The sequence below is a fragment of the Petromyzon marinus genome, chromosome 40, assembly GCF_048934315.1.
Source record: "Petromyzon marinus isolate PM22_M1 ecotype Great Lakes invasive population chromosome 40, UKy_Petmar_22M1.pri1.0, whole genome shotgun sequence".
Taxonomy (NCBI): domain Eukaryota; kingdom Metazoa; phylum Chordata; class Hyperoartia; order Petromyzontiformes; family Petromyzontidae; genus Petromyzon; species Petromyzon marinus.
In genome coordinates this window covers 6,236,741-6,262,720 of record NC_133706.1, presented here as the reverse complement: position 1 = coordinate 6,262,720, position 25,980 = coordinate 6,236,741, and the positions used below count along the sequence as shown (strand labels likewise).

The following is a 25,980-nucleotide window of genomic DNA, read 5'->3' as shown; positions in this document are numbered from 1 at the left end:
AATTTTTCTTGTCCATGTCAAGACAAATTATTTGACGGTGGTGGTGATGATGCTGCTTGCTCGTCTGTCGGCAGGTGGTGTACAAGCACAATTAACTACACAAAAACTGCGGCCTTGAGAGGGAAAATTATTTGCAGTTTCAGGCAATGGCTCCTTTTTCAGAGAACATAAATCAGCACACAAATCGGTGGTACAAAGGAGCATTGCCCGAAACGTTGCCTATTCGATATTTGTTTTAATTAAAAAGCTTAGGGCCACAGAGTTCTTTGGTAAAATCGTGCAAAGTTGCGTGTGCAGACAGAGGAATATTTTGATGTTTTTTTCCTGGATTTTCTGTTTGCACAGTCACATAGTCACTTTAAGATGTTTTCTTGTTCATGTTTTTGTGTTTTGTTTGTTGCGGTTGCACCCGATTCAAGAGCCGAATGGCTCACAGGGCTATACCAAATAAATGGAACTAAAATGGAACTATGGAACTATGCCACCTACCGGTTAGAACGGTTGGCTATGTACGGTGCGAAAGAAGTTCAACACACACACATAATATTGTAGTCTTCTTTGGTTCTTTCGGTAAAGTCACGTAGAATGAGAATAAAATAATAAATTAATAAAATAGCACAATAAAATTATCACGACGTTTCGGCCACAACACAAGTGTCCTTCATCAGGTGAAGGGACGAGATGAAGGCCACTTGTGTTGTGGCCGAAACGTCGTGAGAATTTTATTGTGTTATTTTATTAACTTATTATTTTATTCTCATTCTACGTGACTTTACCGAAAGAACCAAAGAAGATGAATCCTTGCAGTCACGAAAGCTTTAAATCGAAATATTGTAGTCGTGGCACCTGCCGCCCTCTGGTGGCGATTTCAGAGGCTCGTGGTCTTTATTTTCAGTGGCGCCGCCGCTCCCTGTGCATCGTGTTTAGCAGGAGCCATCGTGTTAACCAAGACACACACACGGCACTGCATTGTGCTCTCACTCCTGACACCGGCATATGCATTATAGCTACTTCTCTAAATTCTCAACGCTACCGTTTCCACACATAAATGTTACAGGCGAATAATAGGCGCCTCGAGGCGTCGGGATAATTCGGCAAGCGGAGAACACAGCGCGATTTGTGCTGTGTATTGAACGGTATTAGGTGGAGGGGGGGGGTTATTGGTCGTGTGGTTAGTGGTCTGTATATCAAGCCATCATTGCAGCTCGTCACTACGCGTGCGCGTGTGTCTTGATTGGCAAGCAAGCCCTCGTTTAGGATGAATACGGTACGTGCCGGCTGCGCAGATTTCTAACTCATAATGGCCACAACCCTCGCTGATGCTCAAGGTAAGCAAATGTGCTTGTTGCTTTGCTGTGGCGATGCACGCGTGTGTCATGAGAGCTTCCCAGACATTGCATGCCTAGACGGCCAGCCAACGTGGAAGAGTAGGCCAAAAAAACACCCTCTAGAGAAGCTCGCTCCCAGGAGCCCCCTCTAGTGGCATGAGCAAGCAATTGCAGGGCTGCGCCTTTGCATTTACATGTGTTAATGCACATTGTAGATCGGCGATTTGTAGTTGGGGGTTGGTGGATCATGAAGAGATGGGAACGCGCTGTCATCTGGAACTGTTGGGCAGTGGTGGCGCCACTAGGTGGCAGTACAGCAAATGGATTGCTGAGCTGCCCGTGGAGCAGATCCTGTGAAGCTGAGTAGGTCGGAGGCCGGTCAGTAGTTGTATGGGCAAGGCCCCCTTGGCAATGAAAACCACGGGTTGTCAGGTTTGGCCTGCGGGCGATGGATTCTTGTATCCGTCTGTGCGGAGCTTTAAGCGCTATCCCCGAGTGTTTGTGAGATGACTCCAGGCACTCTGGCTTCCTCACACGCGCATGAAAAACAGCCCACACACAAGTGAAAACACACAACTTCGAAAACAGAAATATTTAAACATATATACTTTTTTTCCATAATAATAATATATGTTGTGTAATGGTGGCAACACTGGAGTTGCAGTCCACAGAGGTCGCCGATTCGATCTCCGGGCACGGCAGTTGAAATGACAAAGCACGTGCATTGTTCCACCCAGCAGTATATACTTTGCTCCACCCCAGTAAAGTCGACCTTGTGGTGGGGTGAAGTGTGGGTACTCGTGCCGCCCCTCTCTGGCAGGGACGTGCGCACGTCAAGGGAGGCAGGGGAGGCAGAGCCTCACCTGTCATACTCCAATGAAAATAGCTGTTACGAAAAGTAAAAAATAATCAACTGAAAATTAAGATTTTTCCACTGATCTGTGTTATAAATGTCATTTCTGTACGATTCCAATCATTTTATCGTCAAAATCGCCAAATTTTGCGGAGCTCCGCTGCAAATACAGCGAGAGACGAGAGGTGAGGCAGCGACGAGCTCAGCCTCCCCTCTGATTGCGCAACCCCTCAGTAACTGGATGGAGCGCGGGAAATAATCGCGTGCCTGTTACTATCTCAGTATGTCACCAATGTAATGTTTGTAGACCCCTTCGTTTCATGTCCTCGCCTTCCATACTCCAGGTAACTTATTTCACGTATGTGTATAAAGATATTTAGGCTCGCTGGTCTCGTCATGAAACTGCAATATAAAAGCACCAGGGGAGGCAGCTATCACATCTGCCTCACTGAGGGGGGGGGGGGGCGTGTCTAACACGCCCCCCCCCCCTCAGTGAGGACACGCCCCCTCAGTGAGGCCACGCCCCCCTCAGTGTGTGAATCTGGCTCTGACACAAGCCAGTGCCTCCCAAGCCATTGACCTCACCGCACGTCACTGCTCTCTGGGGAACCCGATCCGTCAGCCGGTGGCGTGAGCGAGTGCAATCCTTTGGTGCTGCGCCTTTACATTTCCACCTGACTGGTGATGCCTGTCGGCACAACTTCCCAACTACCGCCGTGGCACATCACAATTGTGTTGAATCAACAACGGGCTAAGTACCCATGCAGAGTGCTTCGCGTTGGTATTAAATGAACCTCATTCGGGACACCGGGGTCCCCAATCAACGGAAGACAAAATCGTAATTAAGTATTATTTGGGTCTTTCGGTAAAGTCACGTAGATAGGTTGAAAGAAAATAACAAAAAAAAACTACGACGTTTCTATCACAACACAAGCGTTCGTCATCAGGAGGAGAAAAGAGGAAAGCTGCTGAGGCAGACTGTTTTAAAGGTTTAAAGGTCCTGTGTTGTGTTCGAAACGTCGTAGTTTTTTTGTTATTTTATTTCAACCTATCTACGTGACTTTACCCAAAGACCCAAAGAATATGAATTCCTGCAGTCACGAAAGCTTTAAGTCAAGACGTAATTAAGTAAAATATTCTTGGCGACTCCGTTCCACCGCGCACATAAACGCCGCGATCCACCTGGCGAGGATCGTTCCGTTGTCGCGTCCAAGCGCAGCAGCGAGAGCAAATGCGCAGAGGAAACAAAACTTTGAAACTTTGATTAGCGCATCGTGTAGAGCTCGTCGAGAGGAGTCGATTGCCGCACCATTCGCCTTCAACAGACATAAAATGACGTCGCAACGCAGTTTATTCGAGAGCCCGGGGGCTTATGGGACCCCGGGGTCCCGCCATAAGGTTCCTCTGTTGGTGGTTCTCGTGGTAAAGGCCCTCGTCTCTGAGTTTGGGGGGCAGCTCTTGCTTCGGCAGGCTACTTATCAGAGCCGCTCGCTTGAGAACTGCTTTTTGTGCTTAGTTTGTGTGTCCTTCCCCGCACCTCCGGTCAGCACGGTTGGCGACGTATGGTGCGAAAGAAGTTCGACACGCGTATATACATTTCGCAGCGATTGCCAGGTCATCAGCGATGCATCAACATGGTTGAACAGTAGGGAGCCATCACTCGACTGCATCCAGGCATTTTGATCAGCCTCTCGTCATATATTCATTAGATTTTAAATATATATTTATGCATGAAATACAGAACTCCTCGAATCCGCGGTGTTAAGGGGCGACCGATATCGCGGATCCTATTATCCAGGGGGTTATGCGGGACTTTGCTCCTATTATCCGTGGGGTGGAATATCGTCGATAACCCCTGCGGATAATAGGATGAATTTGCAGTGCCGACTCCTCTTATGCGTGGAAATATGGCGATGAGAAAGCCGCTTCGCGATACAATATGGGTAAGATCGCGGATAACAGGAAGACCGCAGATCCGCCGATAATACGAATTTTTGCGGACCCTCCAGCTGCCATGATAATAGGAATCGCGCATAATCAGGCCGTGGATAAGAGGAGTTCGCCTGTAATGATGATCATGAGCAGAGAGGATTGAAGACCCCAAAGACAACCTCCCCTCTAGGTGGTATCATCGGCCTTGACCAGGGCAAAAACGCTGAGATGTAGGCCATGCTTACACCTCTGCTGTGAAAGAGGCGCAAGGGAATATGGAATCCGTGCAGTACCTACCTCCCTTTCCTGAAACATACACACACAGACATAAATGTGCACAAAGACACAATCACAGATGTAGACAAATACACAGCACTACACAATACACACAAGATATACGAGTCACAGACATGCTAACATACATAAGGCAAAGACAACAATCTCCCGTATAGCCTGTAACAGACTGTTGGGGCAAGTGCCGTCAGCGAGCACCTATGAAGGCCGGCACGGCAGACGAGGGGGCGAGTGGCCAGCACCATGCCCGGCCGCCTTTGTCTCCCCTCGTGGCGATGTCTGCGCATCGCAGCGGGTACTCATTTTGAGGCTGAGTCGACCTAGGGGAGGAGGCCCAGGACCGGTTCAGATAATCGTCACTGGTGTTGACCGTGAGCGGTAACACTGTGTAACAATTTGGTTTGTTTGTTCCCACTTGACGTTGGTCCTCCCCACAGAGAACTCGGTCCGCTGTGGCCAGTCCCACCTGTGGTCATGCGCCTTGGTGTCTACATCTTTTGTAGTCATTTTTGTATTACGTTGGGATAAATACATGTTGATTTTGATTCATACAGTGAGGGAAAAAAGTATTTGATCCCCTGCTGATTTTGTACGTTTGCCCACTGACAAAGAAATTATCAGTCTATAATTTTAATGGTAGGTTTATTTGAACATTGAGAGACAGAATAACAACAAAAAATCCTGAAAAACGCATGTCAAAAATGTTATAAATTGATGTGCATTTTAATGAGGGAAATAAGTATTTGACCCCTCTGCAAAACATGACTTAGTACTTGATGGCAAAACCCTTGTTGGCAATCACATAGGTCAGACGTTTCTTGTAGTTGGCCACCAGGTTTGCACACATCTCAGGAGGGATTTTGTCCCACTCCTCTTTGCAGATCTTCTCCAAGTCATTAAGGTTTCGAGGCTGACATTTGGCAACTCGAACCTTCAGCTCCCTCCATATATTTTCTATGGGATTAAGGTCTGGAGACTGGCTAGGCCACTCCAGGACCTTAATGTGCTTCTTCTTGAGCCACTCCTTTGTTGCCTTGGCCGTGTGTTTTGGGTCATTGTCATGCTGGAATACCCATCCACGACCCATTTTCAATGCCCTGGCTGAGAGAAGGAGGTTCTCACCCAAGATTTGATATAACATGGCCCCGTCCATCGTCCCTTTGATGCGGTGAAGTTGTCCTGTCCCCTTAGCAGAAAAACACCCCCAAAGCATAATATTTCTACCTCCATGTTTGACGGTGGGGATGGTGTTCTTGGGGTCATAGGCAGCATTCCTCCTCCTCCAAACACGGCGAGTTGAGTTGATGCCAAAGACCTTCATTATGGTCTCATCTGACCACAACACTTTCACCCAGTTGTCCTCTGAATCATTCAGGTGTTCATTGGCAAACTTCAGACGGGCATGTATATGTGCTTTCTTGAGCAGGGGACCTTGCGGCGCTGCAGAATTTCAGTCCTTCACGGCGTAGTGTGTTACCAATTGTTTTCTTGGTGACTATGGTCCCAGCTGCCTTGAGATCATTGACAAGATCCTCCCGTGTAGTTCTGGGCTGATTCCTCAGCGTTCTCATGATCATTGCAACTCCACAAGATGAGATCTTGTATGGAGCCCCAGGCCGAGGGAGATTGACAGTTATTTTGTGTTTCTTTCATTTGCGAATAATCGCACCAACTGTTGTCACCTTCTCACCAAGCTGCTTGGCAATGGTCTTGTAGCCCATTCCAGCCTTGTGTAGGTCTACAATCTTGTCCCTGACATCCTTGGAGAGCTCTTTGGTCTTGGCCATGGTGGAGAGTTTGGAATTTGATTGATTGATTGCTTCTGAGGACAGGTGCCTTTTATACAGGTAACAAGCTGAGAATAGGAGCACTCCCTTTAAGAGTGTGCTCCTAATCTCAGCTCGTTACCTGTATAAAAGACACCTGGGAGCCAGAAATCTTTCTGATTGAGAGGGGGTCAAATACTTATTTCCCTCATTAAAATGCAAATCAATTTATAACGTTTTTGACATGCGTTTTTCTGGAATTTTTTGTTGTTATTCTGTCTCTCACTGTTCAAATAAACCTACCATTATAATTATAGACTGATCATTTCTTTGTCAGTGGGCAAACGTACAACATCAGCAGGGGATAAAATACTTTTTTCCCTCACTGTATGTGAACAAAAAGACACAAATTCGCCCGTTTTCTCATTGAAAATAGGTACATTTCAAAATATCACTGTCCTGGTCACAAAAGCAAAGTTTGTGAAGAATAATAGCCATTTTCTGTACTTTTGAAGCATACGCAATCACAAAATAACACTTACTACCCAGGAAGAAAAAATTGTGTTACATAGTGTAATCAAACTGGAGTTGTTGGGTTCATAGCGCAGCGCGCTAACCACTACACTACCGCCCCCATACACACAACAACAACCGCTATTCGCCACTAAGTGGCGGTGACCTCACCACGACGCTTGTGCCAGGCTATGTGCACCTTGAGGCCACGTGAAGTGAAGTGTCGAACGCCCGCTGCCAGGAGGTCACGGGGCAGACCCAGCAGGTGCCACGGGTCGACTGACTGAGATGACCGAGATGACTGGCTGATGCACCACCTGTGCCCCCTACTGTGCCAACCTGCTGTGCTTTAGCCACCCGGCGCTCCGCTCGTTGTTGTGAGCGTCGCTCCTCCGCCCTCCGTTGTTGTTGGAGGGCGACTGCCTCCAACTGCCCAGTAGCGTCCTTCACGAGCCTCCTCCACAGAGGCCGATCTTGACACCGCTGGTACCAGTCATCGGCAAGTCCACTCAGCTCCACGTCCTCCTGTACCACATCACTCCATCTCTTCTCTAGCCCGTGCCGCGCCCGCTTAGCCCCCTCGATCCGGCCGAACAAAAGCTGTTTAGGCACACTGTAACACCTACAATCACACCAATACCAATACCCAGTGCCATTCGCCACAAAGTAGTGGTGACGTTGCCACGGCGCCTGTGCCAGGCTAGGTGTACGTTGAGGCTACTTGAAGTGTCGACGGTCTCGGGACAGACCCAGCAGGTGCCATGGGTTGGCTGACTGAGATGACCAGTAGATGCACCACCTCTCCCCCCGCCCCAACTGTGCCAACTTGCTGGATTTTAGCCGCCCAGCGCTCCGCTCGTTGTTGTGAGCGTCGCTCCTCTGCCCCTCCGTTGTTGCTAGAGGGGCGACTGCCTCCAACTGCTCAGTCGCGTCCTTACATACATACAAACACATGCAGACACATGCAAACACATGCATAGATGTACACGATTGATTGCGCACATTGACAGAGACACGTTCACACGAATTCACAGAGATGCACACATGGGCAGACATTGATAGATGAAGGCTTGGGATGTGTTACAAATACTTGGGTTATTCAAAACAATTTTTGGGAAAATGTTGTCTGCCTAGAAATGATCGGATGATGGTACCGGATAAACTTTGTGGGATAGATTCTAAAGCATGTCACGTGGCATTGAGTAACGCCAATTTTTGTTCGCACGAAGACATTTTATTTAGTGTCTTCTTGCAGGAACTAAACGATCCGAAATTGGCCCTGTGAAAATCCACAGCTCGAAAATAATCAGACACCACGCTACGCAGAAAAAAAAGCCTACACAGGGTTCTGTTAGCGAGCACCTATTAAGGCCAGAATCGCATGCCAGCTGGGTGGAATGTTCCGCACCATGCCCAGCGCAGCCTTTGTCTCTCCCAGTGCCAATGTTCACCCGCTGCACCAGGTACTAATTTGAGGCTGAGTAGACCCAGGGGGAGGCCCAGGACCGGTTCAGATACTCGTCACCGATGTTGGCCGTGAGCGGGAATAGGGTTCGTAGTGGAGAGGCGCTGACCGCTACACTCCAGCTCACACACACACACGTACACACATCACATGTACACACAGACACACGTGCAAATAGACACGGACATACACAGCCGTACGCTCCACACAGGTCTAACACACACACATACAGGCATTGCATGTAATCTGTATACATTATAATTAATGCATATAATTTGCATTGACATATCTGCCTCTCTCTCTTTCTCAATGCCCTCTCTCTGTCTCTCCCCAGACTAAAGAGGCAGCATTAACCCATGAAACTGATGGCTGACATGGGGAGTCATAGCCTTTACCTATGAAGGGGAAGGCATTTGATTGATTTAAAACAGAGTGGAGCTCAAAGTTATGTAGATTGGGGGTGTTTTGGCCATAATCTAAGCCAGTGTGTCTGTACACAAGACATCTCGCTGATCATTAGTCACTGCCATTGCTTATCTTGTTGCCATGGCAACTCACGCCCTCTCGTCTCCATGGCAGTGGTCTCCATAGCAACTGAGCCTACTGTAACGTAGTGCAGAGTCAGTTTAATGTTTGTGTTCTAATTGCAGCGTTATTTGGTGTTGCTATCATTGCCGCTTGCTGTGATGGCATTTGCAGTATTATTGTTAACTCTGGAATAATATCTGTGTTGTGTTTGAGTTGTAGCAACGCGTAGTGTGAACGATTCATCATTCTAAATCATTCTAAATCAGTTCACTGCGACACGAACCGGCTTTGGTGGAGTGGAGACTGACGATGGAAATGGACCAACCCTCACACTTACCACCATAAATACCACCACCACAATCACCAGAACCATCGTTAGCACCACCACCACCACCAGCCATATCACCATAAACACGACCACCACCACAATCGCCAGAACCATCATTAGCACCAGCAGCACCACCACCAACCATGTCATCATAACCACTGTCGCCACCCCTATCACACAACCACTACCACCACCGTCAGGTTATACAATGTACAATAATTTATACTTAAACGTATTAATTACGAAATAGTGCTCAAAGGAGTAGTTTAATTTTGCGATTATATTTCTCTTCGTTAAAAAATGTTAAACATACAATTTAAGCTCCCATTTTGAACATTAGTATAGGTTTATTAAATCGCGTTTCACAATTTCAAGGTCACAAGTTCAAATCCTGGGATCAGGGGTAAGCTCAGATTACCATCCATCCCATCAAGGGTCGATAAATTCAGTACCACTCCCGGATAATTCAAATGTGCGAATTATGTGGATGGACTTGCCCCTGTCAGGGCAATGTGGAATTTCCACCACTGTTTCAGGGCTGTGATCAGGAGATTGAGCGAGCACGTTTTGAATGTAACACGATGTTCACAATCTTCCATCCTGCAGAAATAACTGTGGTGACTGACACGTGAAAGGATTAAATATTTATACTTACTGTAATAATTACACGCAACAATCCATATTTCAATTATCATTCCAGTACATATTTAATGACAATAAAGTAATAATTTAAATGCATCGATCATCGGCGTCTTTGCTATCTAAATAAAATATAATGTTAATTAATCGGCAATGCATGACTGTACCGCATATTTTACACAATATTTCACAAGCAAAAGGTGGACCAGTTTTAACTTCGCTGGGTCTCGTCAGCAGTATTGTGATCAGCGAAGCCGTTGCACCTGAGTAGCCCGATGTTAAATGCCAGGGTCATCCATGAACATTTGTGTAGACATTCATAGTTAATTTTTGAGGCTCATAGGGCCAGATTAAGATTTTATTAGGATACTAATAGTTCAGTCTTAATACTTAAGGCCCCCATTTACTCTTATTAGGGTGCATTGTTATTTTCCGAAGCTTATTGAGCCAGACAATTCCTATCGTTCGTTATTATATCTTTGAAAAGCATAAATACATTTCAAAATCAGTGCAGTTGCATGCAGGCTCTTCGTGGTAACAATAACAGCAATATCGAACACGCACAATAAAATGTGTAAATATTGTACTTTGCTATACAAGACACAATCATATACACAATAGCTGTACAGCAGGGACGTGCGGTCAGGCGAGACAGGGGAGGCAGAGCCTCACCTGTCATACTCCAATGAAAATAGCTGTTACGAAAAGTAAAAAAAAAGAATAATCAAATAAAATAAATATTTAGATTTTTCCACTGATCTGTGTTATAAATGTCATTTCTGTACGATTCCAATCATTTTTATAATCAAAATCGCCAAATTTGCGGACCTCCGCTGCAAATACAGCGAGAGACGAGAGGTGAGGCAGCGACGAGCTCAGCCTCCCCTCTGATTGTGCAATCCCTCAGTAACTGGATGGAGCGTTGGCAATAAGCGCGTACCTGTTACTATCTCTCTGTGTATCACCAATATAATGTTTGTAGACCCCTTCATTTAATGTCCTCGCCTTCCATACTCCAGGTAACTTGTTTCACGTATGTGTATAAAGATATTTAGGCTCGCTGATCTCGTCATGAAACTGCAATGAAAAAGCACCAGGGGAGGCAGCTATCACATCTGCCTCACTGAGGGGGACGTGTCTAACACGCCCTCCTCAGTGAGGACACGCCCCCTCAGTGAGGCCACGACCCCTCCGCGAGCCCACGCCCCCCGCAGTGTGTGAATCTGGCTCTGACACTAGCCAGTGCCTCCCCAGCCATTGACCTCACCGCACGTCACTGCTGTACAGGTATCATCGTCAATCAGTGGCATAGTTAACGACGTCATCAGCTCAGGGGGGCTGCGGCAATGGGTTCAGGTGGGGGGGTCACCCAATATTGTGATTTGTCTCGCACGGTCGCACCTAGAGGCTGTTCTATATCGCGGCTCCGCTTTGCCGAATCGCATCGTCGCTGCGCTCACGGTCTCGAACACTTAACGCTGTAGGGGCGCTCCTTTTTAAATGAGTTGTTCGTGTTGTTCTTCGACACTGTTGTTGAAAACAAATCTCATGGTAGCTATCAAGGTGGGGGGGGGGGTGAGTGGGAGGCCCGGGCAACTCGTAGCTTTGACCACCAGGGGGTGAGGGTGCAGTGGGGGGGGGGGGAAGTAAGGCCCCCCCCCACCATGCTCGTCACGCCGCTGATCGTCGACGCGTCTCTAGCAGCGAGCCATGGATCTCAGCGCGGATGACGCGGGCTACTACGGCGGCGCGAGCTCCTTGTCCACAGCGGGAGCGCGACGCGAGCCCGAGCCGTCGGCGGGGAGCGCTGCGCGAGGGGGGCCCCCTGCGATCGGCAGCGGGGGGCCCCGGGTTAGCGGCGAGGGCGAAGACGAGAGCGACGTGGATGTGGACGACGTCGTGCGAGGAGGGGCGCCGCAGGACGAGGAGGAGCCCATGGTGGGCGTGCAGGAGCAAGGGCACTGGTGGTAAGGAAGCCTTCGTTCGCGGAATTGTCGGAGTTTAAATCCGTGGCTGGGCAGCAGCTGAAGCAGCAGCACCACCATAATCACCACCATCATCTGGGACCACTCCAAAGTTGCTAGCTTGACTGTGATGTGATTCGTAATCGGAAAGTGTCACGTTGTCATTGACGGCACGACTGTGACGTCACCATCATTGGGGCTGCCTTGTTGTTACACCCATTGGCACGAGCAAAAACGTAATTGTCAGCGACATCAACATTCCCGACGATTGTATCAACCATAGCTTCAAAGTCAGCGACAGCACCATCAGCAGTAGCAAGCATCAACATCAAGTGTGAAAAAATAAGAATAGGTTTGACCCTTTCATCAACATCATTTGATCAGAAACCTCAGCAGCAGCAGCAGCAGCATCTTTACCGTCGTCATCACCATCACCATCCTCACATCAGAACCCTCAGCAGCAGCAGCAGCATCTCTACCATCATCACCATCCTAACATTCACCACGCCTGTCTTTGCGATGGGCCAGGCCGATGGAGCAGGATGCGTGCGACAGCGACGACGACGACGCCGATGACGACGACGACGACGACGGCTGCGATGACGACGACGGCGGCGGCGGCGATGACGGTGGTGCGGAGGAGGCCTCGCGCAAGCCTCATCCGGAGGCCCCTTCGTGGAGCCGCGAGCTCCGTGACGTGGCGGTGGCGCCGTTCACGGAGAGCGCCGGTCCCAGTCACGGCCTCCCGCTCGACGCCTCCGTGCTTGACTACTTCATGCTCTTCTGGCCAGATCGTCTGTTCGACGTCGTCACAAAGGTCGGGCGGGAAACTCCTAAAGCCCTTTCCTTCCTATGCCTTGGTTCTTTCGGTAAAGTCACGTAGAAGGGAAACAATTAAATAATAAAAAATATGTTAAACAATTAAATTCTCACGACGTTTCGACCGCAACACAAGCAATCATCATCAGGTGTGAAAAACACAGCAATATATTTTTTTATTTTCTTGCTGTGTTTTTCACACCTGATGATGATTGCTTGTGTTGCAGTCGAAACGTCGTGAGAATTGTGTTTATATTTTTATTATTTAATTGTTTCCCTTCTACGTGACTTTACCAAAAGAACCAAGAATATGAATCCCTGCAGTCACGAAAGCTTCAAATCAAAACCTTTCCTTTCTGTTGGTGTGTTTGTTTGTGTGTGTTGGCCAAGCTCGAAGCCTGAATGACAGCCCAGATATAAAAAAAACCACACCCACAACGCTTTCCTTACCATTTCTTTTTTCACAGTCAGTTCGATATCCGACCACAGCCAACGTAACCGCGTCGAACACCTTTCACTTTCTGCACCGAGTTCGCTTCCTCGCCATGGCTCGCACACAAGTGGCGGGTGACATCTGGAGCGGTCCTGCACACTCCTGATGCTTTTGCCACGCGATTCCCTTTTTATCCGCGGATCGATTGTGCCCGATGTGCGGACCTAACCTGGAAGACGACATTTGGATTTAGAGTGGCTGTGACAAGTTAGGTGACAGTAAATGAGCGAGTGAGTGAATGGGCCACTGACTGACTGAGTGAATACGTAACTGCGTGACTGAATTATAACTGAGTGACGAAGCGACTGAGTGACTGAATTGGTGACTGATTGAATAAGTAACTTAGTGACTGAGTGAATGGGCCACTGACTGAGTGAATACGTAACTGCGTGACTGAATCATTAACTGAGTGACGAAGCGACTGAGTGACTGAATTGGTGACTGATTGAATAAGTAACTGAGTGACTGATTGAGCGTGCGACTGAGTGAATGAGCCACTGAGCAACTGAGTGAATGAGCGACTTCCCGACCAAGTTACGGATTAACCGAGTATTCTCCTTCGTATGGCTGACGCTGGTGTAGAGCGACAGCTTTAATTTCACATCGGGTCGGCTGAGCCACTTCATTGCGTCGGGAGTAGCGGAGTGGACTGCCTCTGCATGGACGCCCCTTTCGTGTTTGTGAACCGGACATCGAGTCGTTTTACCTCCCGTGGTCTGTCCTGGGTGACCCACGGCCACCGCACAACAGAGAGTTTTGAATGTCCCAATTTGTGCATCATCGAGAATCCGCATTGTCGGCTGCCGCTGCTGCCACGGTTTTGTGCGGCAGATGTTGTCTGGGGTTGCGTCCCATACGCTCCGCGGAAGGTCAAAGCTGTTCTGCGTTCGGGTTTTCCATACTTTCAGACGGTCGTGACTTCACGTGAACTCCATTTGGGCTTTCCGAGCACCACTGATCACTGTTACATTGTTTTTATAGCTTTATTTTGGTGATTTTGAAAACGTTTTGGTTTAGCCATGTTTGTTTGTTGTAGTACAGAGTTAGCCTGATAACTTCAATCTACATTGTCCTATGGTTGTTATTGTTTGACTTGCATCCCACTGGGATTTTTGCACACAGCGTTGAAATGCGGTGTTTTTTCTGGAAGACTTTGCTGTTTTTCCAGGATTTTTCTGTTGCGTGTAGTCACTTTAAGATGTTTCTTGTTCATGTTCTTGTTTTGTTGCGGTTCCACCCGAGTCAAGAGCCGCATGGCTCACAGGGTTCTACCTAATAAATTAAAAACGGAAATGAAAAAACCACCATCATCACGGTCGTCGTTATCGTCAGGGTCGCCGGTCAACCGAATGACCGAGCGAACGGACGACTGTCGCCACCCACGCACAGGAAACCAATCGCTACGCCGAGCAGAAAATCGCCGAGAGCGGCAAAGCTGACCCGCTCTGGTCGCCCACGACGTCTCGCGAGATGAAGGCCTTCTTCGCCGTGGCCATCATGATGGGCATCAAGGACCTGCCGCGCGTTTGGTGCTACTGGTCGGGCAACCCGGCGCTGCGCTGCGAGTGGGTGTCCGGCACCATGACCCACACGCGTTACTCCAAGGTCAGCCAGTACCTGCACGCGCGCAACAACGTGGGGACGCCTGCCCGTGGCCAGCGGGGATACGACCCCATCTACAAGGTGAGCGCGGTGGGGCGTGTGGTGATATGGCTGGCGGTGATAGTGGTGCTGGTGGTGCCAAAGGTGGTTAGGCTTGGTGGTCGTGCTGCTCATGGTGGTGGTAGTGCTTGTGGCACTGGTGCTTATGGTGGCAGGGCTCATGCTAGTGGTGGTGTGTGCGTGTGTGTGCTCTACGTGTGTGTGTGTGTGCTGCGTGTGTGTGTGTGTGTTACACGTCTCTGTGTGTGTCTGCTACACGTGTCTGTGTGTGCCTTCGTAGGTGTTCGCTAACAGCATTTGCCCCAATAGTCTGTGAAGGCTATAGGGAGGATCGTTGTTTTTGTTACAAGGCCCACGTGTGTGTGTTCCGAGACACACGTGTGTGGGTTACAAGGTGTATTCGTGGAATGTGTTGCTGCTGGAAGGTTTATGATGGCACGATAGAGTTAAGCAACTTGGAGGTTCTTCAAAGGAACAGAGAGTGGGGGGAACGCGTCGTGGATGTAGTCAGGAAGAGGAGATGGTTGCTTTCGTTTGCGTTCCCATCGTATGCATTTTAAACATGTATGATGATGCTGCTGCGTCTCCTGCTGCTTCTGCTTCTCCTGCTGCATCTGCTGCTGCTTCTGCTGTTGATTATTCTGCTGCTTCTGCTGCTGCTTCTCCTGTTGCTTCTCCTGCTGCTTTCCTGCTGCTTCTCCTGTTGCTTCTCCTGCTGCTTCTCCTGTTGCTTCTCCTGCTGCTTCTCCTGTTGCTTCTCCTGTTGCTTCTCCTGTTGCTTCTCCTGTTGCTTCTCCTGCTTCTCCTGTTGCTTCTCCTGCTACTTCTCCTGTTGCTTCTCCTGCTGCTTCTCCTGCTGCATCTCCTGCTGCTTCTCCTGTTGCTTCTCCTGCTGCTTCTCCTGTTGCTTCTCCTGCTGCTTCTCCTGTTGCTTCTCCTGTTGCTTCTCCTGCTGCTTCTCCTGTTGCTTCTCCTGCTGCATCTCCTGCTGCTTTTCCTGCTGCTTCTCCTGCTGCTTCTCCTGTTGCTTCTCCTGTTGCTTCTCCTGCTGCATCTCCTGCTACTTTTCCTGTTGCTTCTCCTGCTGCTTCTCCTGTTGCTTCTCCTGTTGCTTCTCCTGCTGCTTCTCCTGTTGCTTCTCCTGCTGCTTCTCCTGTTGCTTCTCCTGCTGCTTCTCCTGTTGCTTTTGCTTCTCCTGCTTCTGCTGTCGATTATTCTGCTGCTTCTCCTGCTGCTTCTCCTGTTGCTTCCCTGCTGCTTCTCCTGCTACTTCTCCTGCTGCTTCTCCTGCTGCTTTTGCTTCTCCTGCTTCTGCTGTCGATTATTCTGCTGCTGCTTCTTCTGCTGCTTCTCCTGCTTCTGCTGCTCCCTCTGCTGCCTCCGCTGCTTCTTCTGCGGCTTCTTCTTCTGCTGCTTGTCCTGCTTCCTCTGCTGCCCTCTCCTGCTGCTGCTGATACCTCTGCTGCTGCTGCCTCTCCTGCTGCTGCTGCTGCTGCTTGACACCCGTGCACGCCGTGACGACCCCTCCGCCGGGCGGCGCCCCCCCAGGTGCGCAACGTGGTGGAGGAGGTGCGCGCCAACTTCTCGCGCCACTACTCCCCGCGGCGCGAGCTCAGCGTGGACGAGGGCATGATCCCCTTCAAGGGGCGCCTCTTCTTCAAGCAGCACATGCCCGCCAAGCCCACCAAGTGGGGCGTCAAGGTGTGGGAGCTGTGCGAGGCGCAGACCGGCTACTGCCTCAACTTCGACATCTACACCGGGCGCTCAGCCTACGGCGCCGCCACGACTGCGGCTGCCGCCGGTGACGGCGGTGGCGGTGGTGGTGGTGGTGGCGCTTGTGGTGATATGGCGAGCGGTGGTGGTGGTGGTGGTGGCGGTGGCGCTTGTGGTGATATGGCGAGCGGTGGCGGTGGTGGTGGCGCTTGTGGTGATATGGCGAGCGGTGGTGGTGGTGGTGGCGCTTGTGGTGATATGGCGAGCGGTGGTGGTGGTGGTGGTGGTGGCGCTTGTGGTGATATGGCGAGCGGTGGTGGTGGTGGCGCTTGTGGTGATATGGCGAGCGGTGGTGGTGGCGCTTGTGGTGATATGGCGAGCGGTGGTGGTGGTGGTGGCGCTTGTGGTGATATGGCGAGCGGTGGTGGTGGCGCTTGTGGTGATATGGCGAGCGGTGGTGGTGGTGGTGGCGCTTGTGGTGATATGGCGAGCGGTGGCGGTGGTGGTGGTGGCGCTTGTGGTGATATGGCGAGCGGTGGCGCTTGTGATGGTGCTAGTGGTGCCAACGGTGGTAGGGCTGCTGCTGGTGGTGGTGCTAGAAGCGCTGGTGCTTATGGTGGCAGGGCTCATGGTAGTGACGGTGCTCATGGTGATACGGATAGCGGCGGCGGCGGTGGTGGTGGTGGCAGTTGTGGTGCTAGTGGTGCCAATAGTGTTCGGACTGGTGGTGCTGCTGCAGCTTATGGTGGTCGTGGTAGAGCTGGTGGCGCTGGTGCTTGCGGTGGCAGTGCCGACGGTCGTGGCGGAGCTGGCGCTGTTAGCGGCGGAGCGGCTGGTGCTGCCAGCGCTGCACGTGCTGGCGGTGCTCATCGTGCGGGCGGTGCTCACAGCGCTGGGGCTGCCGGCGTCCCTGCCAGTGCTGCTCACCAGGCAACTGGTGCTGCTGGTGCCGACAGCAGCGCTGCGCGTGCTGCCGCCCTCGGAGGTGGCACTGTGACTGCTTTTGCCCGCGGTGCCGCTGCCAATGCTACGGGTGCCACACGTGCAGTTGGTGGTGGTGGGACTCTGACTGGTCGTGTTGGTGGTGGTGGTGGTGGCATCGGTGGGGCTCATGATAGTGGTGGGTTTGGTGGTGGCATCGGTGGTGCTTATCATGGTGGTTGTGGTGGTGGCATCGGTGGTGCTTATCATGGTGGTTGTGGTGGTGGTATCGGTGATGCTTATCATGGTGGTTGTGGTGGTGGTATCGGTGGTGCTTATGGTGGTTGTGGTGGCATCGGTGGTGCTTATGATGGTGGTTGTGGTGGCATCGGTGATGCTTATGGTGGTTGTGGTAACATCGGTGATGCCGCCCATGGTGGCCTTAGCGGTGGCCCCGCTGGTGCCGATGACGCTGCCGGCGGTGCTGATGAAGCAGCGGACGATTGCGGCGCTGGTGGCGGCAGCCTTGACGGTCGCGTCGCTTTGTCCGGCGGCGCTCGCCGTCTTGCCGCCGGTGCGAGCGTCACCGCTGGCGGCATCCCGTCCGGTGTCGCCGCTCGGAGCGTGGACAACCCTGTTCCCCTTAGCATGGACAACCCTGTTCCCCATAGCGTCGTCAACCCTGTTCCCCATAGCGTCGTCAACCCTGTTCCCCTTAGCATGGACAACCCTGTTCCCCATAGCGTCGTCAACCCTGTTCCCCATAGCGTGGGCAACCCTGTTCCCCTTAGCGTCGTCAACCCTGTTCCCCATAGCGTGGACAACCCTGTTCCCCTTAGCGTCGTCAACCCTGTTCCCTATAGCGTGGACAACCCTGTTCCCCATAGCGTGGACAACCCTGTTCCCCATAGCGTCGTCAACCCTGTTCCCCATAGCGTGGACAACCCTGTTCCCCATAGCGTGGACAACCCTGTTCCCCATAGCGTGGACAACCCTGTTCCCCATAGCGTCGTCAACCCTGTTCCCCATAGCGTGGACAACCCTGTTCCCCATAGCGTCGTCAACCCTGTTCCCCATAGCGTGGACAACCCTGTTCCCCTTAGCATCGTCAGTGTCGCCGCTCGCTGCGTCGGCGGTTGCACTTCTCGTAGAGCCGGCAGTAGTGCTGCTCCAGCTGTCGGGAATTGTACTGATCGTACTGCGCACAGCGTCACAAGTAGTACAGCTCATAGCGTCACCGATAGTGCTGCTCATAGCGTCACCAATAGTGCTGCTCATAGCATCACCAATAGTGCTGCTCATAGCATCACCAATAGTACTGCCCACAGCGTCACCAATAGTACTGCTCATAGCGTCACCGATAGTCTTGCTCACAGCGTCACCAATAGTCTTGCTCACAGCGTCACCGATAGCGCTGCTCACAGCACCAGCAACGCGGCTCTTCGCACCACGAGGCTCGCCGCCGTCGCCACCCCCGCGCCGGCGGAGTCCGGCGGCCTGGGCTACCGCGTCGTTATGAGCCTCACCCGCTCCTACTGGCACCGCAACCACCACCTCTACTTCGACCGCTACTTCTCCTCGCCGGCGCTGCTCGAGGACCTGCGCTCCCGCTGCGGCACCTACGCCTGCGGCACCGTCAGCCTGAGCCGCCGGGGCCTGCCGCCGCCCGCCCGGGAGGTCGCGTCGCTCCTCCGCCACCGCGGCGACTTCGCGTTCTTCCAGAAGGGCGGCCTCGTGCTGTCGGTGTGGCGTGACAAGCGCGTGGTGGCGACGCTCTCCACCAACCAGGACCCTCGCATGGTGCGCCCCGTGGACGAGGGTCCCATCAAGCCGGCGCCCGTGGTGCACTACAATAGGTTCATGGGCGGCGTCGACCGCTCGGACCAGTACCGGAGCTACTACGCGGTGGGGCGCGCCTCCAAGAAGTGGTGGCGCTACATCGTGTGGTTCCTGCTCAACCTGAGCATCGTCAACGCCTGGCTGCTCTACCGCGAGTCCCCGCACGAACCTCCCATGCCCAAGAATTACGACCACTTCCAGGTCACTTTGACGTGTGGCAGTTGCGGGGGGTTAGACCGCGTGAAGTGTAAATGTGTCGTCAAATCCTGCCGCCACCCGACGTGGCCACTTAGTAAGACGGAAGCAGGAGGGTTTCTCCACATCCCTGGTGATGCGAGTTGTAATTACTGGCGAAAACGTCACGGTGACTGGAATTGTAAATGGTGTGGGTTTTACTCTCCAACCCACCGGTGTGCTGTACTAGTAACGAATTGGCATGTTTTGTTTAGGTGGCAAACCTTACTCGTTGGCTGTGTCGGGTGGTGGCGGGTTTAACAACACAGCTATATTATGGACCACTTCCAGGTGTTTAACACCGCTTAGGCCTTAACACGTAGGCTTTATAACACCACGTGGTAGTAGGCTTTATAACACCACGTGGTAGTAGGCTTTATAACACCACGTGGTATTAGGCTTTAAAACACCACGTGGTAGTAGGCTTTATAACACCACGTGGTAGTAGGCTTTATAACACCACGTGGTAGTAGGCTTTATAACACCACGTGGTAGTAGGCTTTATAACACCACGTGGTAGTAGGCTTTATATCACCACGTGGTAGTAGGCTTTATAACACCAAGTGGTAGTAGGCTTTATAACACCACGTGGTAGTAGGCTTTATAACACCACGTGGTAGTAGGCTTTATAACACCACGTGGTAGTAGGATTTATAACACCACGTGGTAGTGGGCTTTATAACACCACGTGGTAGTAGGCTTTATAACACCACGTGGTAGTAGGCTTTATAACACCACGTGGTAGTAGGCTTTATAACACCACGTGGTAGTAGGCTTTATAACACCACGTGGTAGTAGGCTTTATAACACCACGTGGTAGTAGGCTTTCACGTCGCATGGAATTTTCCCCGGGTCCTCCGGGTTTTTCCCTCCACATTTGGAACCAACATCACGCGCTTAAGAGTATTTGACTGCTATAAATTTCCACGTGATAAGCCACTTCGTTGAGCTGTCATTTGTGAGTGCCAGGTCGCTTCTTAAAAAGAGCTACATAGGCGCTCAGTGGGGCCTTACCTGGTGAAATACTTTAGTTTGTGACCTCTTTTTTGTTGCTGGCCGCTTGGCAATTTGGTACTTTGTGCCTGTGCGCAGCAACTAGCCGAGCGGTGGTGGCTATGCACGTGACCTTTAAACCCTCCCTGGGGAGGCGAGGGTTGGTGGCTCAAACAGAAGTTGTGAAACTCCCTGCCCGTGAGCATCGGGGTGTAATAACCCTGCGTCGCGGTACAGCAAACGTGGACTCCACCTGTTCCATCTGGACGGGATAGAGCGTTGCCCCCTCGCACACGTTCCTTTTCTCCAGCCGCTCCGATTTCCCCCCACATGCACGCTCATTGATCGGCTGAAAACATTTAAAATATACAGAGGACCGCAGAGCTTGGGCAGCTGTTTGGTATTGCCGGTTCACCGCCCTGGCCGCTGCCTTCCGGCCCGCTCTGCGGTTCCTCTTTGAGAGTGAGCGGCGAGTCACAAGTCATTTGCTTAACTAATTAATAATCTCAGAATGAGAATCTTTATTTAGACGGGAGGAATCCGCCGATGATGTCCAGTGTGGGACGGGTCAGCATAGCCGGCGCGCCCTGTCACGTGAATCGTCACGAGGTGGGGACCGGTCGGCTAAATAGACAACAGCTCCAGAGACCATGAGCGTCTACTCTCCCCGCAGCAGTGTACGGCAAACGCGTAGCGTAGTGCACGATTTACACGTCCCATTCATCACGCGTAAGCTCACGCCGGCCACATGAGCAAGTGACAACGGCAGACAATGCAACAACAACAACGACAACGAAAAACCGATGGGAGTTTAAAAAAAAAACATTGAGAAAAATGGCAAGCAGGTCACTAAATATGAAAAGTAATCAATTAAACCGCCGCTGACTTGACCGATCGACTGACCCGCCCCCCCCCCTCCCTGCCGTTCACCCCCCGCCACAGTTCCGCGTCGACCTGGCGGAGCAGCTGCGTGGAGGTCACCGACGCATGGGGCACCACAAGGGCAAGCGCTCACGCCAGGTGGTGTCCTACGTGAGCGCCGAGAACATGTCAGCGCACCAGCTGGTCCGCACCGCCCGCGGCAAGAAGGTGTGTCGCCTGTGCTCCCGGCACGGCCGCAAGACGCGCGCCGGGCGCCAGGTGCAGACGTCGTTCGGCTGCGGAATCTGCGACGTGCCGCTGTGCCGCTTCGGCTGCTTCCGGGACTTCCACCAGGTGTGAAGAAGGGGGCTCGCAGGGGGAATGAGTTGACGGTCGGCGGGTGGAGCGAGTGACGGGCTCGCAGGGGAATGAGTTGATGGTCGACGCGCGGAGAGATGAGGTGAATGAAAGAGATGACAGGAAGCGGTGGGGGTGAATCTGTGGTGATGCGTGAATTCAGTGAAAGTGAAATTGATGACGGCAAATGATGATGAATGGATTGGTATGAATGGGAGGAATGAGTCATGGCCATGAATATAAAGAGGGAACAGTAACCTGTCGGTGATTATGAGGGGGGAGATTAAGGAGGTGGTCGTGGGGTGAGCAAGGGAAAAGAAGTGAGTTTTGAGTGAGGAGCGGAAACCAGAGAGCGGAGGTGACTCCTGAAACAGAGCCTTGAGACTTGGTGTAAATTATAATGTGCGAATTAAAATTGGTGAATTAGAATTTTTTAAGTATCATTTAAGTTGTAAAGTATCATTTAATCTGTAAATTATGATTTGTGAATTACAATTTGTGAACTATAATCTGTGAATTATAATTTGCACTTCATAGGCCCGTGCGTAATCCACTATTGGGGTGAAGGTGTCCCCATGGGTGTCGGTTATGGGAGTCGTTTGACCATACTTCACCACGCTGGTCAGTACGGGGTTGGTGAAGGGGGTGGGTGCCCACCACGGCCAGTTCAGATATCACTCCGCCACTGATGTTAGCCATGGAAGTGACGCGGGGGTGCCGCAGTGGTGAACAGGAGGTCGTGGGTTCGATCCCGATCCTTGACGCGCCTGTTGTATATTTACAGTTTTCACGTCTCTCTCTCTCCCTGAGGTCGTGTGGATTTTTCTCCGGGCCCTCCGGGTTTTTCTCTGGGTCCTCCGGGTTTTCCCCCTCCACATTTAGAATCAACAGCATGGCGTTTAGAGTATTTGACTGCTGTAACTTTCCATTCGATAAACCGCTCTGTTGAGCCATCATTTGTGATCGCCAGGGTCGCTCCTGAAAAAAAAAACAGCTACACAGCTGAGTTGGGCCCTTACCTTGTAAAATAAAAAGTCCAACTCATTGCCGCTGGGCTCGTAGAAAAAGTCCGCCAGCCCTACGCTATTGTTTAAGTCAATTACACGAATACATTTTTCTTATTTAATGACCACGGAGGGGGTGGTGATAACGACTGTGGATGTTTATGATGATTGATGGTGATGACGGTAAATGAGGATAATGAGCTGAGACGACCCCCTACCAGGATCTGAACTCTAAACCCCTTGCAAATGTTTTCAGCCAGCCCGCTTGCTCTCTCTCTCTCGCTCTCTCTCCCTCTAAGGGAGACTTGTAATGGCCGCGTCGGAGCGTTCAGCCGACACTGCCAATACCCTGGGTTCGAGTCCAGGATATCGAGACGGTATTACCAATACCCTGTATTCGAGTCCAGGATATTGAACTTTGGCAGCCAATATCCTGTGTTCAAGTCCAGGATATTGAGCCGGCAAGGCCAATACCCTATGTTCGAGTCCAGGATATTGAGCCGGCAAGGCCAATATCCTGTGTTCGAGTCCAGGATATTGAGCCGGCAAGGCCAATACCCTGTGTTCGATTCCAGGATATTGAGCCGGCAAGGCCAATACCCTATGTTCGAGTCCAGGATATTGAGCCGGCATGGCCAATACCCTGTGTTCGAGTCCAGAATATTGAGCCGGCAAGGCCAATACCCTGTGTTCGAGTCCAGGATATTGAGCCGGCAAGGCCAATACCCTGTGTTCGAGTCCAGGATATTGAGCCGGCAAGGCCAATACCCTGTGTTCGAGTCGAGGTTTCAGCCACCGCCACTAATTAAAGCAGGTGCTCGAGTGCAAGCAAGTGTTACGATTTGAACACAGCCTTTATCGTCATTGTCGTTATCATCAATCACCAGCCACGATCTATCCACTGCTGGATGAAGGCCTCCCCAATTTATCACGATCTCACACAGTTCTGCAATGTAACCATCGAGTCCAGTAGCTGCACACAAAATATATTTTTTAATTATCACTCCATCTCCGCGCGGCCCTGCTCTTGTGCAGGTTACCTTCGTTGGTTGCCATTCCGAATTTGATCTTGACCGCCACCAGCAATCGTCTCTTTCAGCGACGACGACCACTCGCGTTAGTCCACATTGATTATAACCTTTTTTTTACTCACTATGAAACTATTTTTTTCTTCACCAGGTAAGGCCCTACTGAGCGACGTAGCTCTTTTCCAGAAGCAAACTGATCATCACAAACGACAGCCCATCGACGTGGATTACAATGTGGACATTTATAGTAGCAGCCAAATACTCTGAGCACAGGTTTCTACATCGAGCACTCGCTTTTGTGTTTTCGCATCCATGCCGTTCCTCGTTCTGTCTCTCGGTGCAACTCCAATCGTGACCTTTTTCAGGGGTTCTTATAATCTTATACTACTCGCCGATTAGCACGGTCGGCTAGGCACACGGTGCAAGAGAAGTTCAACGTTCAGTTGGCACCGAGGTTAGACCTCTCAACTCACGACCGCGGGTTCTGGCCGCCTGCTAACAGAATGTGGAATCTGCACCGCTGCTTCGGGGCCACCAACCGAGGGGATCTCTATCCAATGCTGACGGGGAGAGGCCGGTCCGTTCTGCTTGGTGCTGCTCATTCATTCAGCGAGCCATAACATCCACGGTGGCCACGTGTCGTACCCATAGACCTCCGTTCAAATTGGACATTTGTGTAAAAAAAGAGCCACATAGCTCCTCGGATTCCTCCAGTCTAAATAAATATTCTGATTCTGAGACAGCAGGCAATTTTAAACAATATGCCCCATCGATTGTAGTGAGCCACAATTTGCACCCCAACTCACTCGCCCACTCACCCACCAACCAACTCACTCAAAGACAAATATCTCCCGTATCGCCTAAAACAGACTGTTGGGGCAAGTGCTTTTAGCGAGCGCCTATGAAGGCCGGAATGGTACACAATGGGTGGGTGGCCAGCATAACGCCCGGCCGCCTTTGTCGCTCCAGGGGCGATGTTTATACACACCGCATCAGGGACTCATTTGCGGCTGGGTCGACCTTGGGAGGGCCAAGGGACCAGTCCAGATATTCGTCACCGGTGTTGGCCGTGAGCGGGAATCTAACTCGTGGTCGCCGGGCTCGTAGCGCAGCGCGCTAACCGCTACACTACTGCTCCCCACACCCACTCACTCACCCACTAACTCACCCACCCAACCGATTCATCCACTCACTCAACAGCTCACGAATTCATTCAGCAAGTACACAATAACTGAGCCATGTGGTAGCGTCCTCGGTGGCCATGTGGAGTTTCCGTAGCCATCCGCCGAACTGAGTCAGTGGACAGGCATCAACAATACTCCATGTTTAGAATCAACACGGGTTTTAGAGTATATGTCTGCTCCGAATTTCCACCTGATAAGCCACTTTGTTGGTCTATCATATGTGGCCAGGTCGCTTCGGAAAAATAGCTCTGTAGCGCAGTGGGCCTTACCTGGTAAAATTCAAAACAAATGTTTATAGTTCAGTTTACATTGTTTCTACGGTGCCACGACTGCAGTTTGTGTGGTCGTGAAGACCCTGACGGGTGGAGGTTGGCCGCACAGAGACCTTGGCCCTGTGTCCGGAACCCATGCAGCAAGGACTCTGTGCAGAAAGGAACCGTGGAGCTAGGGACACGTGCAGCTAGGGGCACGTGCAGCTAGGGACACGTGCAGCTAGGGACACGTGCAGCTAGGGGCACGTGCAGCTAGGGGCACGTGCAGCTAGGGACACGTGCAGCTAGGGGTACGTGCAGCTAGGGGCACGTGCAGCTAGGGACACGTGCAGCTTGGGACACGTGCAGCTAGGGACACGTGCAGCTAGGGACACGTGCAGCAGCAAGGCCCAGTGACGGTGTGGTGGGGTTGAAGCAGAAGAAACGTCCTCCTGGAACTCTTACAGTCGACAGAGCCTCAATTCACATTAGGGATCAGACTCCGGAATACGAAGAAGAAGATGGTGATGACGATGATGCCACAGACCCACGCCGATGAGAGCCACTTCAGTTGCAGTCGCTTCGATAGGCGTCTCTCAACCAAACGTTCGGCGCCGCTCCTTCGTGCTGTGTAAATCGTCTTTCGCAGAGTGCCAGCGATCGGCTGTCTGTTTTTATTTTTGACTCTCAGGCCTGGGTGCAGGGGAATTAATTTTTTTGACGGTTTTTTTGTGTGCAGTCATTGGTGACCGCAACTTCAGATTCTCAACGCAGTGCTCTTGAGCAGCCGGTTTACTCACGGGCGGTTGAAACCGGGATTAGATCCCAAATCTCAAGGACACGGCCATTACGATCCTGCTGAACCGGTGGGCCACCTATTGTGTGTACAATATTAAACATTTGGTGTATAAATGTTTTATACTGTTTGTATTTGATACTTTATAATTGCTGGGTGTATTGTAAACCTATGACCTTTTTAAATTACAATCTTACAATAAACTGATTAAATTA

At 51.2% G+C, this 25,980-nt stretch overlaps 2 protein-coding genes across 2 annotated transcripts; both read left to right on the top strand.

The window, feature by feature from the left end:
* Positions 1–698: 698 nt before the first annotated feature.
* On the top strand, positions 699–16,554 carry LOC116950672 (uncharacterized). Its single transcript, XM_076072988.1, has 6 exons — positions 699–1,328; positions 11,348–11,613; positions 12,139–12,427; positions 14,312–14,605; positions 16,133–16,480; positions 16,525–16,554. The coding sequence occupies exons 1-6, from the start codon at positions 1,320–1,322 to the stop codon at positions 16,552–16,554; spliced, it is 1,236 nt and encodes a 411-aa protein (XP_075929103.1). The 5' UTR covers positions 699–1,319.
* On the top strand, positions 16,518–25,980 carry LOC116950743 (uncharacterized). Its single transcript, XM_032968768.2, has 2 exons — positions 16,518–19,258; positions 21,227–25,980. The coding sequence occupies exons 1-2, from the start codon at positions 16,556–16,558 to the stop codon at positions 21,503–21,505; spliced, it is 2,982 nt and encodes a 993-aa protein (XP_032824659.2). The 5' UTR covers positions 16,518–16,555; the 3' UTR covers positions 21,506–25,980.